The sequence below is a fragment of the Panthera onca genome, chromosome C2, assembly GCF_046562875.1.
Source record: "Panthera onca isolate mPanOnc1 chromosome C2, mPanOnc1 haplotype 2, whole genome shotgun sequence".
Classification (NCBI taxonomy): domain Eukaryota; kingdom Metazoa; phylum Chordata; class Mammalia; order Carnivora; family Felidae; genus Panthera; species Panthera onca.
This window is the reverse complement of record NC_138347.1, coordinates 106658061-106672442: the sequence shown is the minus strand read 5'-3', so window position 1 is coordinate 106672442 and position 14382 is coordinate 106658061. Positions and strand designations below refer to the sequence as shown.

Genomic DNA, 14382 nt, shown 5'->3' with positions numbered 1-14382 from the left:
TACCCAGGCACCCCCTCAAACTCCTGTATTTTTAGTAGCCGCTATCTCATATTGATTCTTCTTCATAACTGTTTATTTTGGTATTCAGTTTCTAAAAACCTTTTATCTTTAAAGATGTTAGTATGCTTACAGTATACTCTTGCCCAGTTTGTTCTTTTTTCCTCTGGATGAGGTTGCTCATTTGTTGTTTTTTTTATTCCTGTGCTTCTTCCCCTCAGAGGTCATACAGTTTACCTTATGGACTTCTCTTATTTCTTTGCAACAATCAGCTGCCTTGGCTAATAACTTTAGAGAGAGGGGTAAAATCTCAGATCTGACGTGTGCTTCTCTGGGATAATTTAAAAACTAGTGTGTGAAGCCTCTAGCATTGTACTCTGGCCTCTGTCAGCTGCATTTTCCGTAGTGTCCTCATACTCCTTCAAAAACAAAATAGAACAAACCAAAACAAAACAACCACACACCACACACGTACAAACAACTCTTAATACTACTTTCCCACACAACTGCTCACTGTTGCAGTTGGCCTTGCTCTCTTGTGTGGAGTGGAGATAGAGTAGGGCCGGGTAGAACCTCTCAGGGACCTGAACTGGTTGCTACTGATTCTCCATTCAACCTTGTCTTCGTGTTTAGATGTCAGATCCTTATTAGTTGAATACGTACTCCGATGCAGGCACTGTATTGGGTGCTGGGATATAAAAATTTTACAGATGCAATCCATGTTCTCAGGGTGTCACTGGGACATTTTAGTGGTGTCAGTGGGAAAGTAAATAGGTATTAATAGTAAAGTGAGGTAAATTATGTGATGAGAACACATGGGAAGAGTTGATTAGTTTTTTTGTGAGGAAGGGAAAATGTTTCCTTGCCAGTATGGATTGCATCCTTAGGGATATTTTGTTGTTGTTGTTGTTTTGTTTTGTTTTGTTTTTGTTTTTGTTTTTAAGCTAGGTAAGGAAAGACTAGAAGAGGAGTATTTCAGATGGAGAGAGCAAGTGGTTTAGTGGTAAGGGAAGCCAGGTTAATAATTTCTTATGGCTATTGCTGTCACAGTCTTTGTGATGTAGCTTTGGCAAGATAACAGAGGGAATAAGTGAACTAGAGTGGAGTAGGATATTGTGGTTTTTAAAAAGGGAATGACATGATCAAGCTTACATTTTAGGAAGATCTTGCTGTATTACGGAGAATGAATTGACATGGGGCAAGGCAGGAGCCATCGGGACCCATCAAGAGGCTTTTGCAGTAGCCTGGGAGAGAAAAGATGATGGCCTAAAATAAAGTACGTACTCTGAGGATAGAAAGAAGTAGCTAAATCAAAATGGTAATTAAGGATATTAGATGGCCAAGACTCTGTGGTTGATTACATTTGCTTACATTTGGTAGTGGAGGAAAGGGCATGTGTCAAGGATGATCCCTAGTTTTCATTCAGGTGTACTATTCAAAATGCCTATTTCCTAAATAAGAATCACTTGGAAATAAAACAAAGCAATAGTCTCACCAACCTTTTTTTTTTTTTTTTAAGTTTATTTATTTTGAGACAGAGAGAGAACAAGCAGAGGAGGGGGAGAGAGAGAATCCCAAGCAGGCTCTGTGCTGTCAGCATGGAGTTCGGCATGGGGCTCGATCCCACAAATGGTGAGATCACGACCTGAGCCGAAATTAAGAGCTGGACGCTTAACCAACTGAGCCACCCAGGTGCCCCAAGAACAGTTTCTTATCCTTGATCCCAAAATGCAAATAGTTTAAAATACTGGGAGGTTTTCCCTGAGCTCGTAGCAAACTCAATTGATAGCAAAACCAACCCTGAAATGAAGTTATTCCTAGTCTTTGTTTATCCCACTTTGGGTGGACATTCGTGTTTCTTTCACAATTATTTATGTGGACAACGATGAGATGCTGCTTCAAACCCTGCTGCCAGTGTTACATGACATACAGTATACTCTCTATACCTTATTACGTTTCTAAAATCCAGAACATTCTGATGAAGGATGTCTAGTCCCAGTGGTTTCAGATAGTAAATTATGGACTTGTACTTTGAATTTGAGCAGTTTTTGTTCCTTTTGTTGCAGTGTTATTTTCTAATAAGAACCATTACGTGACATTGTAGCCATGGGGACAAAATGAAGTAGATGCATGTCATATAGTGCAAACTTCAAGTTAGACTGCCAAGTGAAGGTGCAAAACTGAGTATAGTAGGCTTCTGTTTGGGTTAAAAAAAAAACAGAGAAGAAGGATGCACGTGCGTGCGCGCACACACACACACACACACACACACACACACACCCCTAGAATATCGTTAGAAAGACAAAGAGCTAATATCTGATTAAGAACTCGGAGTCAGTGGTGGGAGGAAGACTTAATTGTATTGTTGTGCGTGCACACACATATTGCACTGTCAGATTTTTTACTATATGCATTATTTTTTTGTTTAAATTTTAAGTTACAGTGACTGTATGAAAATGTCCTTATGAAAACATAAATATTTATTTGACTTCTAGTTCCAGTAAATGAATTAACTTGATAACAATAAAGTTAAAAATAATTATTTATGTACGTATACAATTAAATATCTCTACAATGTATTCCTGTCATTTGTCATTAGGACTGCATCCAAAGAATGAGTTTCAGAAATCCTTACATTTTTAAGCGTTGAATATATAGTATTGATACAATCACCAGAAGCAGAAAGTAGAGAAGAGAATGGCTAAAGATGAGTCCTAATCAGTAGATGTTGTAATTTATTCTCAGTATGCCAGACTGGGCAGTGAGAGCAAAAGTTGGAAGCCATGAGTATAGTTTTCAGGCAGCAGATCTGAAGGGGAAAACGATAGGGAAATTTGGAAAGATTGTGTAGCAAGACAAAGGAAACAGATAAGTATATTTTTGGCAGAGAAAATTGGAGATAGAAATAAGGAGAAGAAAAGTAAACTTGGGGCCCCTTTAGAGAAAGAAAGAGGTGTGAGGGAAAGATTAAACATCATGAATGCAATACAGTTGTTGGATGTTTCATAATTATTTTCTGCAATGTAATAGAAGTTATACTTTCATATTAAAAATACAAAGCTTGGTATTTATGATGGAATTAAAATACTACTTGGTCTGAGTGAAGAAATTCTAAGTCCGTTTGTCACTAATAAACTAGTATAAACCAGAATCAAGGGAAAAAATCCAATTATTAGCCACATTTTACCAAATATATATTTAAATTATCTTTGTTACTTAGTTCCATCAGCAGTCCTTTTACAGTGAAAAGCAAGAAGTTAAATATTTAAAATATATCATGATATTTGATGTTTGTGTCTTATTTGATGAGATTTTGTTTTTTACTATTACAACAGGTCCTGATTTGTAGTGCACTAAGTTAATAAAATTAATGTCAGGGAAAAACTTGTTAATATTTAGTTACTTAGCTATATAGTCACAAACGTATTCTTTATGTGTATTTTTTTTATATAAAAATGAAATCATTGGTGGATGGATATTTGATAAAGCAAAAAAAGTAACATGTCAATTGTAGAATCTAGGTGGTAGATAGAATCTGTATGAACATTTTGTAATAAATGTTGGGGAAAACAAATTCTAATGAAAGAGCTAATGTGAAATAAATAGATGTTTTGTGAATAGTAAAATAATAGTACACTTGAGTTCCTTTTGTTCTCTGCTTACTGAAAAATCTGAAACATTCTGTTAGTAGATGACCAGTTTTAGTGGTAATACTATTAGATGTAAATAAGTTATTTGTTTCCTTTTGATGGAAATTGTTTTGTCCTTCAAACCAGTGTTATTGTGAACATTAGTGAAGATATATGAAAAAATCATAAGGTTTTATAAAACATATTTGAGGTAAATGTAAATTATGGCAGACAAGTGTTTAGCAACTATTTAGAACTTTTATTCTTCTATTTTAGGGAATCCGGAAACATCAAAGCTGGATTAGAACATCTGGTAAGTTCTAATTTTCTCTTGAACATTTGCATCATCTTTGATATCTGCATTCTAAATGAACACTTTTGAATGAGCTTTGAATACCTTGTATTGAGAAAGTCAATCATTTCCCAAAGGGTCAGCTTACTGTTATTATGTGAAGGCACTTACATTTTCATTTATCTTATCATTTCAAGGGAATTTGAAATTTTTTTAAATTACTTTTTTTTTTTTTTTGATGTAGAGATGAAATAAAATGGATGACAATCCTTGGATTGATGATTGCTTTAATTATAAACAAAAATGTTTGGTGTAGAATTTTTGGCATATCTTGATCTGACAAAAACAAGCTTGTGTTTTAAGAAAAACACAATCAAATATTGCATGCATAAATATGGTATGTTTTAGCAATTTAACGGCTTTGAAAGAAGGGCACAGCTTTGTTTTTCCTGATGTCTCTGCTTTATGAATAATGCATCGGTTTAAACTACATTCCGTTTTAGAATATAAAATAATTGAGTTGCAGAATTTTTGGTTTAAGTAAACATTTTTAAAGTACAGATGAAATTCAGACTGACTTAACCTTAGAATCTGTCCATTGATCAAAAAATTAGAGGAACTGTTGTGTTATACCAGGTCCAAAATTCATTTAGCTCACCGCATTGAGTGTTCATTACAACATTAAGTAGTTCATTTAAACAGAACATTATAAAGTCATGCTCTGGTTTCTGGTCAAATCCAAATGTTGAATAATTAATGATAGAGATTCTTTTGTAAATACAATCTAAGTACTTTTTTAATGCAAGACTTCATTCGTATATCATATTGTAGCTTTGTTAACTATTAATGTGCTTTTGTTTGCTCCCACTAAAACAAACAGTAGCAAGAGCCAGCTTCATTTTGACTTACAGTAGTTTTAGAGTTGGAAGGGGTTTTTAGTTTTCCTTGCAACAGCTAAAGAAAGCTGAGGAAAGCTAGACTTTTAAAAAATGGTCTTAATAAGTACAGATTAATTATTAAGAAGCTATATGTAACAACCTAGTTTAGAATATTTGAACTATACGTTTGTCCAGATTAGTAGTAAGTAAATAACACTGTTAATATTTGAAATTATTTCCTGAATCCCAGTTTGTCACTTCATAGTGGCATATATAGTTAGGAAATATGGACATTAGAATAAAAATGTTAATCTAAAACAAATTCCAGTATTGGTTGGGGGCTTACAACAAGGAAAAACAGCTACCATTGTGCCAGAATGAGCTTTTATACTCACTTATAAATTGTTATTTATTGAAAAGACTTCATATTTCTTGTTTCATATGCCTCAGTAAATAATAATTAATTTTTTAGTTTAAATTTTATATTTTTTTATATTTACTAGTATGAACTCATCTTCAGTGATTATTTCATGCATTTCTACTCTACTTATAATCTTATTCAGCACTGGTTTTCTAACAGCCTTGGGTTGCCAGGAAAGCTCCCCAAAGCAGGTGGCACTCCAGACTGCCACTGCCCACTTTAATCAGAATGGTTTCACTTTTAGTTATTTTGTACATTTTTAAATTTTTAAAATAAGATTTTATTTGAAGAAAGAGTTTTCCAACTAAAAACGCTTAAAACCTTTGATCAAACATAGCTACTTATTAAAGTCAGGAGTAATTATTAATTATTCTTGATCCTGTTATATTTCATTCTCATCTGGGTCATACACATCAAATATATTTCAAAGATAATGTATTTTAGGATAAGAGAGGCAGGATTAATACAACAGGTAGTGAAGTAGATAATTTTAATGCATTTAGATTGTTCAAAAGACTCTATAGCTTGACATTATAAAATTGACCCACTGACTGGGAACTATTAACAATAGCATGAATGTATTAACATGTAACATAATATCCTATATACACACACCTATATACATACCATACTGCCTTGTGCACTACTGTCCTGTAAAGTCAGTGATATTCTTCACAACTGCCTAGGATGGAAGTGAACTCAAGAATTTATTATTTGGGTGGCGTCCTGGTGGCTCAGTCGGTTAAGCATCCGACTTCAGCTCAGGTCATGATCTCGTGGTTCATGAGTTCGAGCCCCACATCGGCTCTGTGCTGACAGCTCAAAGCCTGGAGCCTGCTTTGGATTCTGTCTCTCTCTCTCTCTGTCTCTCTCTCTGTCTCTATCTCTCTCAAAAATATAATAAGATTAAAAAAAAGAATTATTATTTGAGCATTAATGAAACCTGTCTGTCTAGCAGCTATGGGCTCTGTAGGTTTGTGTCTCCTCAGTTTCCAGCTGAGAAGATACTTACAGCCCTTACCACCTAGCACTTGTAGCCCTTCTTTGAATTGGCTGTGTAGCTAAATACAATAGATTATGATCTTTAAAAGTATATGGTATAAAATTAAGAACATTCCACACGTGGTATTAATTTCTTTTTTATGTTTCCATCATTTTCTGTTTTTTAAAATTTATTTATATTATCATAGAGAATTAAAATTGTTCTAAGAGAGGGTAGAAGCCAGTATAAATTTAAGTAAGCTAAGAAAGGGGTCCTTGGCTGGCTCAGTCAGTGGAGCATTCAACTCTTGATCTTGGGGTAGAGATTGCATTAAAATAAGGTCTTTTATAAATAAAAAAATAAAAATAAATAAGCTAAGAAAAATGACATGGCATCATATTATACTTGCCACAAGGACACATACACGGTTGTACTACTATTGTATTCTGTGTTTATGGACTCTTCTTGTAACACTAGAAAGGAAAAAGGTGTGGGGAGAGAAAAGAGTAGGGTAGGTGGACTGTGTTGCCCTGGAATGTCTTCAAGGGCTGATCTCATTGATTTGTCACAATCTCTCAAACTCTCAATTCTGCCTTTGTTCTATCATTTCTTTTTTCCTGTGTTGCTACCTTCTCCTGGGAACTGTCCAGCATGTCATTCTTTGCTTAAATTTTTTACTGTATTGCCCAATCCTATTTTATTTTTCTTTTCACAAACTTGTCTGCTACTCATAAAGCCTGTGTGTGTTGAAAAGTTCTAGACAGGGTCTTTGAAGGTCAGTGCCTCATCATCCATTGGTGATTTTTGCCTGATGATTGTAAAATGGAGATTTTCTACTACTGCCTCCCATATTTAGCAGTCAGCATTCGACTTTAAGGAAGAGCCCACCTGTATTTCTTGTTTTCTCTATTTATTGTGAACAAGGACTCATGGATATTTATTTTATTAAATAGGTTATTTAAAAAAATTTTTTTTTTAATTTTACTTATTCTTTGAGAGAGAGACACAGACAGAGACAGAGCGTGAGCAGGGGAGGGGCAGAGAGGGAGACACAGAATCCATAGCAGGCTCCAGGCTCCGAGCTGTCAGCACAGAGCCCGACACGGGACTCAAATCCATGAATAGTGAGATCATGACCTGAGCCAAAGTCAGATACTCAACCGACTGAGCCACCCAGGAGCCCCTTATTAAATAGGTTATTATCCATTACTTTTCTTACTTATTTTGATGCTTCTTGTCCCAGATTTGTCCAGGGAGTATCCTTTCAAGATGGCTTTTGGATCGTTTCTACATACCCCATCTTTTTTTAAAAACACTTCTTTATTTTCTGGCACAACAAGATGTTCCAGGCTCATTTGAAACCTTCCCTGTCCTACTCATGGAATCAGCTATTTCTTCAAATTACCCTATTTCATTTTAGAGGGAAATGGTATTTATGAATCAAGGTCTGGATGTGTGACATGTCCACTGTCTCTGGGATTTCATTACTTCTTGGACTTTTTAGTCCTAGATTAAATAGATAGGTGGGTGGGTAGGTAGGTAGTTGATATTTGGGACTTAGATGCTTAGATAGGTATTTATTTTTAAGTTTATTTTATATTTATTTTGAGAGAGAAAGAGAGAGAGAGTATGTATGCAAGTGGGGGAGGGGCAGAGAGAGAGGGAGGGAGAGAATCCCAAGCCGACTCCACGATATCAGCGCAGAACCCAAGGTGGGAGTCAGTCTCACGAACTGTGAGATCATGACCTGAGCCAAAACCAAGAGTTGGACCCTTAACCGACTGAGCCACCCAGGTGCTCTGAGAGGTAGGTAATTTTAAGAAATTATGAGTCCGACTAACATCTCCAATTTCAATCCAAACCACAGAATTCTTCCTTCTTGTTCCTCATTTCACATTTGTATTTCCCTTTATTCACAGTGAGAACTGTGACTCCTAACAACACCAATACATTTACCCATTTGTTCAATTATGTAATACATGCAAAATAGTTTTGAAATTGCTACAATCATATCTTATGAAAGTTAAAACTTAATAGAGTTCAAGATTTGTTTCAAGAGTTTATTTCAGTTTATTTCATGTTTATTCAAGAGTTCTTTTCCCCCTTGAGTGTAGTTAGGTAATTCATTTGAAATATCATTGCATGCATGTGTTTCTGTTTGTATTCAATTTTAGGTGCCTTTGTCCCCATTCTTGTTGATTTAATTGGATGGTTGGATATGTTAACATGCTTCCAAAATTCAAAATATTATACCAAGTCAAAATACTATACATAATACATCTCTCAGAAGGCTGTCATCCCCTTTCTTTCTAGCTTGTTCTCTTCTGTCCTTTATAGGTGGCCAATTTTATTAACCTCTGATTTATTCTTCTTATGCATCTTCTTGTGAAATAAAGCATATATGTACATATATGTATATGTGTGTATTATTCCTATTTCCTCTGTCTTACAAAATGTAGCACATTTATTTTTTTGTACTTTGCTTTTTTTTTTTCTCTCTCTGTCTTGGAAATCACTCCCTAATTACTGTGGGTATCATTATATTTACTATGTTTCTTTTTCTCTTTGTGTCTTCTTTATTAAGGGTATGAGATTTTAGCCTACTTATATGCCTGCCACACTTTAATAGATGCTGGCAGAGGACATGAGATTTCTGGGTCAGAGACACAGCTCTTGTATTACTAACAGCACCAAAGGTAGCACATAATACATGGTTATATAGGTTCCTTTTGACATACAAGTACCAAGGGGTGATGGTGCATACAGTGGGTTTGTGTCGTAGCTGAGGGAATATTCTTTAAGGAGCTGACAGAAAATTGGCCCAAACTTTGCCCAAGAGAAAAACATTACCTTTAGTATACTAATTTGGTAGCAGAACTGCCTGATCCAATCAAGGGGGAGTCTATATCTTCCAAGACTTTACTATACAAAACATCTTTGAAAAGATAGTTCTGAAGAAAGGCTATTGGCTGATATAAGGTGTGCAGAACCTATGGAGAATTGTCTCTGAAGAGCTATTATTATTGTTATTGTTAAGTTAGAAAGGTTTGTGGTTTTTTTCTAGGGGTTACCTTTATATTTATATCTTTCATAATGTATAATGCTTTTACTATCCCTTATTCCTACTTAACCTTTTAAATGGCATCCCTCACTTCCCACCTGTTATCTTTGTAATAGCCAGTGCTCCTATTGTACTTTGCTTTCCTCATTTTCCTCCCATTTCTTCTTGTATTCTTGCTACTCTGTTGGAATACATGATGTTTGCATACTGTCTATCCACGCTGTCACCTTTTCTTAGAATCACCTCTAAAATTAACCGTATTACATATTTACCATCAGCTTGTTTGCTGATGTTTCCCTCCTTGTCCCCTGTTTTGTGTGTAACTCATCTAGTAGTATATTCTTCAGGACAGCCTCCTGTGTACAGTATTCCTTGAGATCTTGCACATTCTAAGCTGTTTCTCTATGGTTTTACTATTTGAATGACAGTTTGACTGGACATAAAATCCTTGACTTATAGTTTTTTCCCTTGACTTTCTGGAAAATGTTATCCTGCTCTTGATATTTGTGGCACTAGCCTTATTTTCTTAACCTTGCGTATTACTTGATTTTTTTTTTTTTTTTTTTTTTTTTGCCTTGAGGCATTGCCATTTTTTTCATTGTCCTTGTTTTACTAGGATGATTCTCAAAGTTGATTATTTCTGACTACTTTTGGGTTTTTGTTTTCATATGTAGACCTAAGTTTTCTCACTTCTGGAAATAACTTTTTGGATTATAATACTAAATATTAACTGTTCCATTGTTTTGTTTTCTTTTTCAGGGATTCCAGTTATACATGTTTTCTATATAATTATATATAGAATCTTTCTTTGCTCATCTATTTCAGTCTTTTTGAGTCTTTGTACTACTTTACTTTGTTTTCCAACAACTAAGAACTAGTTTGCCTGGTTTCATTTATTATTTCTTAGCAAATTTTCATTCAAATTCATTCTTCCTTGGATACCTTATAATTTATTCTTCACTTCTGAAATAGTTTTTCTTCCATATCTATTCTTATTTTTTGAATATCTGAATGTTCTCGGTTTTCTTATTGTTATTTGTCCGAATAAGCCTTGTACTTTGGGTTGATTTTAAGGGAAGAGTTTTTATCTGTTGAAATGTTTTGATTTACATTTTCTGTTTACTGATTCTTGTAATAGCTTTATATGGGGTTTATTTGATTTCTTTCCTCCTTTCCTTTCTTCCTTTCTTTTGAAAATTCTAGACATTTTGTAGACAGGGCTCCTAGTTCAAGGGTACCTGCTTCTGTAGTAAAACAAATGTATTTTCTTTAATGGCCAATGGTGGGGTGTGGCAGGGATGAAAGGGTTGGCATGTTTTATTTCTGTTTAGCTGTTTGTTTCTTCTTACTTTCTTCTTTCTTGTCACTGTCACGTATTTATCTGATTTTCTCCGAGAAACAGTGCTTCCTGAGGCTGCCACTTCAGTTCCACTCACTTTCAAGCCCCTTCCCTCTAGCTGGTGCTATGGTAACACCAAACCCCAGATCTGTGTTCACTATTTTGGCACTTTAGTGTTGTACTTTGTTTTCCTGGGGATTTTTTGTTTGTGCTTCTAGTTTATGTATTAAACTTATGATTCCTATCAGGATGGGGAGGGCTCTGTGAACATTTTTACCTCAAAGAGAAATTCATAATGGAAAATGTTGGAAATCAGTGTTGAGTAGACTTTGAATCCTGAGTAGTCCTCCTATGGGAATCCTGCAGGAATTGTCAGCAGAATTAAACACAAAACATCTCAAAGAGCTCAGTGACCATATCTATTTAAAGACTTAGAAATGAGTGAATACACTGGTTATAATGTTATGCTTAGATTTCATAATTAACTTAAATAATACTTTTTATTTGGTGAAGAAGCCTATACAAATTAAAGACCTCTGGTTATGATCCCAATATATGTCTGTTAACACAGAAGGGCTGAAGGAGTGGAGGTGGGTGGTTATTAGGTGATGTTGCTCCTGGCTTTTTTTTTTTTATTATTTTTATTAATGATGCTCCAAAGGTGTAGAAAATTAACTCTAAGCTCCCTTCTGCTATGTCAGAGGGACCTGACTCCATATTTTTCTACCATCTTATGTTTTAAAATTCTAGATAATGCAGTGAGTAGTTATTGAACTACTTAATGGGGACTAAAACATTTACTGTTTAGAGTGTTTTTAATGCAGTCATGTGGGATTTCTACATTTTAATTTTTATAATTATAGAAAACATACTGTAGATAAAGTGTTGCCATTTGATTACAATATAGCTATTGTTTCATTAGCAAACTATAAAAATAATGCTATCCTTTTCTCTGGGAAGAGGCATTGAGATCAGAATATGTTAGGTTGAGCTATGTGAAAAATTGTCACTTTTTTTGTTCAAAATAGTCTGTAGGTTGTTTCAGACTTGAAAGGACTACTGTGCCGTGCCCCCTTTGGCGGGGAATGAAGTGAATTATCCTGATCACTATGATGTTTCTAAGGCTCCCCGTGTTCACTTTTCTGAAGAGTCAAATAATTGGAGGTGGGGGGGACATGTGATTTCGGTCAGTCCTTCACTCTTTTGAACGTGCGTATGAGTCTCCTGGAAATATTGTTTATACTCAGGTTCTGATTCTCTGGGTCTGGGGTGGGACTTGAGATTCTCCATTTAGCAAGCTCCCAAGAGAGAGATAAAGCTGCTAGTCCAGGGGCCACCAGGAAGAAAGGTACATTGAAAGGCATTGACTTGAAAGACCTGTATCCAGTGAACAAGGTCCTCTGCATGTGATGAAGAATCTAGAGGCTTCCCCCATATACCCATTGAGTATGATTCTGCAGCCTATAAATGATTGGTTGGTGTTCATAAACCCAGACAGATGGACACTCCACAGGTTTATACAAGGACAAAAATTTGTTGTCTATCTCTGCAAGAGTAACAGAGGGACCATTTTTTTTCTCCTTTCTTTGATTCCAGATGTTAAGTTCTATATTTCAGGGCTAAAGCTGGACACTAGGACTAATAATACCTTGCTCAGTCTTAGGTAGAAAATTAAATAAGTGATGATAAATCTTTTAGTAAAAAGGGTTACAAGTGTTTACTACTTTAAGTGGGATTTGCTTTCTATTAATAGTTGAATAGTGAAAGAACTCTGGAGCCATACCTGTGGGTTTTTTCTCCCCACAGAGGTCTCATTTATGTTTCTTATATTGTATAACATTTGAGAGTGATGACCTACTTGTCCTTGTGGTCAGGTAACACAGTCTGACCATTTTAAGTGTTGAAAAGCAACTGTCATTAATAGCTTGTTTAGCCCATCAGTGGTTTGTAGAATATAGTTGCTGCTTGCCAGAAATGTAGGCAGGCCCATTGCTATTATACCTGCTCATCAATAATATTACTAATCCTAATAAAAGCCCTTTCCTCTTTGTTTTAGGTTGTTTTGCATAGAACTTGGAAACAAAACTGCTGTAGTTTAGTTCACAGATTAATAATTTTATTTAATACGAGGATAAACACAGTTAATGTAGTATTGTCATACTTTTGAGGATTCAGTTGACATACAACATGAACTAGAAAATGCAAACAGAAGTTATAAACCCTATTCTAAAGTCACTTGTCTTCCATCTGTTACATCTTTAAATATCTGTTTTATTTTAATATTTCCCCACTGTGTTCTGAAAAAATGTTTCTGACATTTGTCCAAATGAGTTTGAGAATATAGTTATCTCAAAATGCGCTGACATTACTGATATAGTCTATATATTTATTAAACACTGATGAAAAATATTTATTACCTCATATAAGGACTTCAGCATAATAGATCCCTCTCCTCCCAGCATTTTAATTTATTTTTCTTACCTAAGCCAATATATATTTGAGGTTTAGGGTAAATGTGCATATTAAAACTGACACTTTCTTCAAACGGTGATCATGAAATAAAACAGCATGAAGTTTTTCTTTTTGGGAGATCAATTTCATAAATCTTTTCTTTTAACAAATAAGTGTGTCTTAATGAATGTGTGAAAATTAAAATACCTTTAATGTGGATTAAATGTTAATGTCATATTACTGTCATGATTTCTTAGGCAGTTTACAGGTCTTAAGTCTGAGGACTGGCTCACATGCTAGTCAGAAACAATGCCATTGCCACTGACATGTCTCTGACATGTTTGGATCAGTTACAAGTTTATTAAAAATTGCTCCTTCAAAGAGTGATTAGTAAATATTACCCAGTTGTCCAACAGAATGAACTTGGGCCCTTTTTCTACCCTCCCTCCGTCCCCTCTCTTCCAAAGATCTGTTGTTACATTTTTAAGACATAATGGTCCCAGGAGAAAATGGTGGCCAGTTATCTTTAAAAAAATTAATAAATAGATAACAAGATGTCCTGCAATTTTCATGATCTTACTAATAGTCTCATATATATGTTTAATCTAGATAAACTTCATTTTTTTTTAACTTTTATGCACATGTGCTTGTTAAAGCTTTATAGAATAAAGTAAATATTCTAAGCGCATTAAATCACCTGCCCCCGCCGACCCCAACTTCCCATTACTGAAAGTCAGCCCCTCCTGAAGCCACCAGAGTAACTGAATATTGTATTATTATTATTTGTGTTATTATTATTATCATTTGTATTCTAGTTTAGGACACTGTAGGTTCTGCTTCATTGCAAAGAATCCCACAAGGTACCTGGTAGTTATTTCACGGCTTTCTCAGGATCTAAGATCTGTGACTAGAGAGAGACAGCTAGCAGCAGAGGCAATAGGATTGTTTTCTGTTTCTCCCATCAAAGCATTAGGAGTTAAGATGGAGGGTGTCTTTGTTACAGTGGTATCTTTGGCCACACTCATTACCATTTGCCACAGAATCATAGCATCTGTATTTAACTTTAACACACACAGAACGAGGAGTCAGGAGAATCTGATTTTACTGTTTGACCTCTAGCAATGCACACAACCTCTCTGTTTTACTTTTTTCATTTACTCCTTATTAATGGGATGTTAAAATGGTGTGTGAAAATTTATAGAAACAGACTTTCTACAAGTATATCATAATTACTGTAGAGAAATAAAAAAATCTTAACTTTTCTAGTTATGTAAATAACTTCGGATTGCTAAAAACAATGTCTCATTTCTAATATGCTTACAGTGAATTGTG

At 34.9% G+C, this 14382-nt stretch overlaps 1 protein-coding gene across 1 annotated transcript in view; it reads left to right on the top strand.

Annotated features, from left to right (window-relative positions):
- RSRC1 (arginine and serine rich coiled-coil 1) overlaps nt 1-14382 on the top strand; it is a 414695-nt gene that overhangs the window by 191973 nt on the left and 208340 nt on the right. Inside the window, exon 5 of the mRNA XM_078432217.1 lies at nt 3903-3939. Within this exon, the coding sequence (XP_078288343.1) occupies nt 3903-3939 (37 nt within the window). The remainder of the gene's footprint in view (nt 1-3902; nt 3940-14382) is intronic.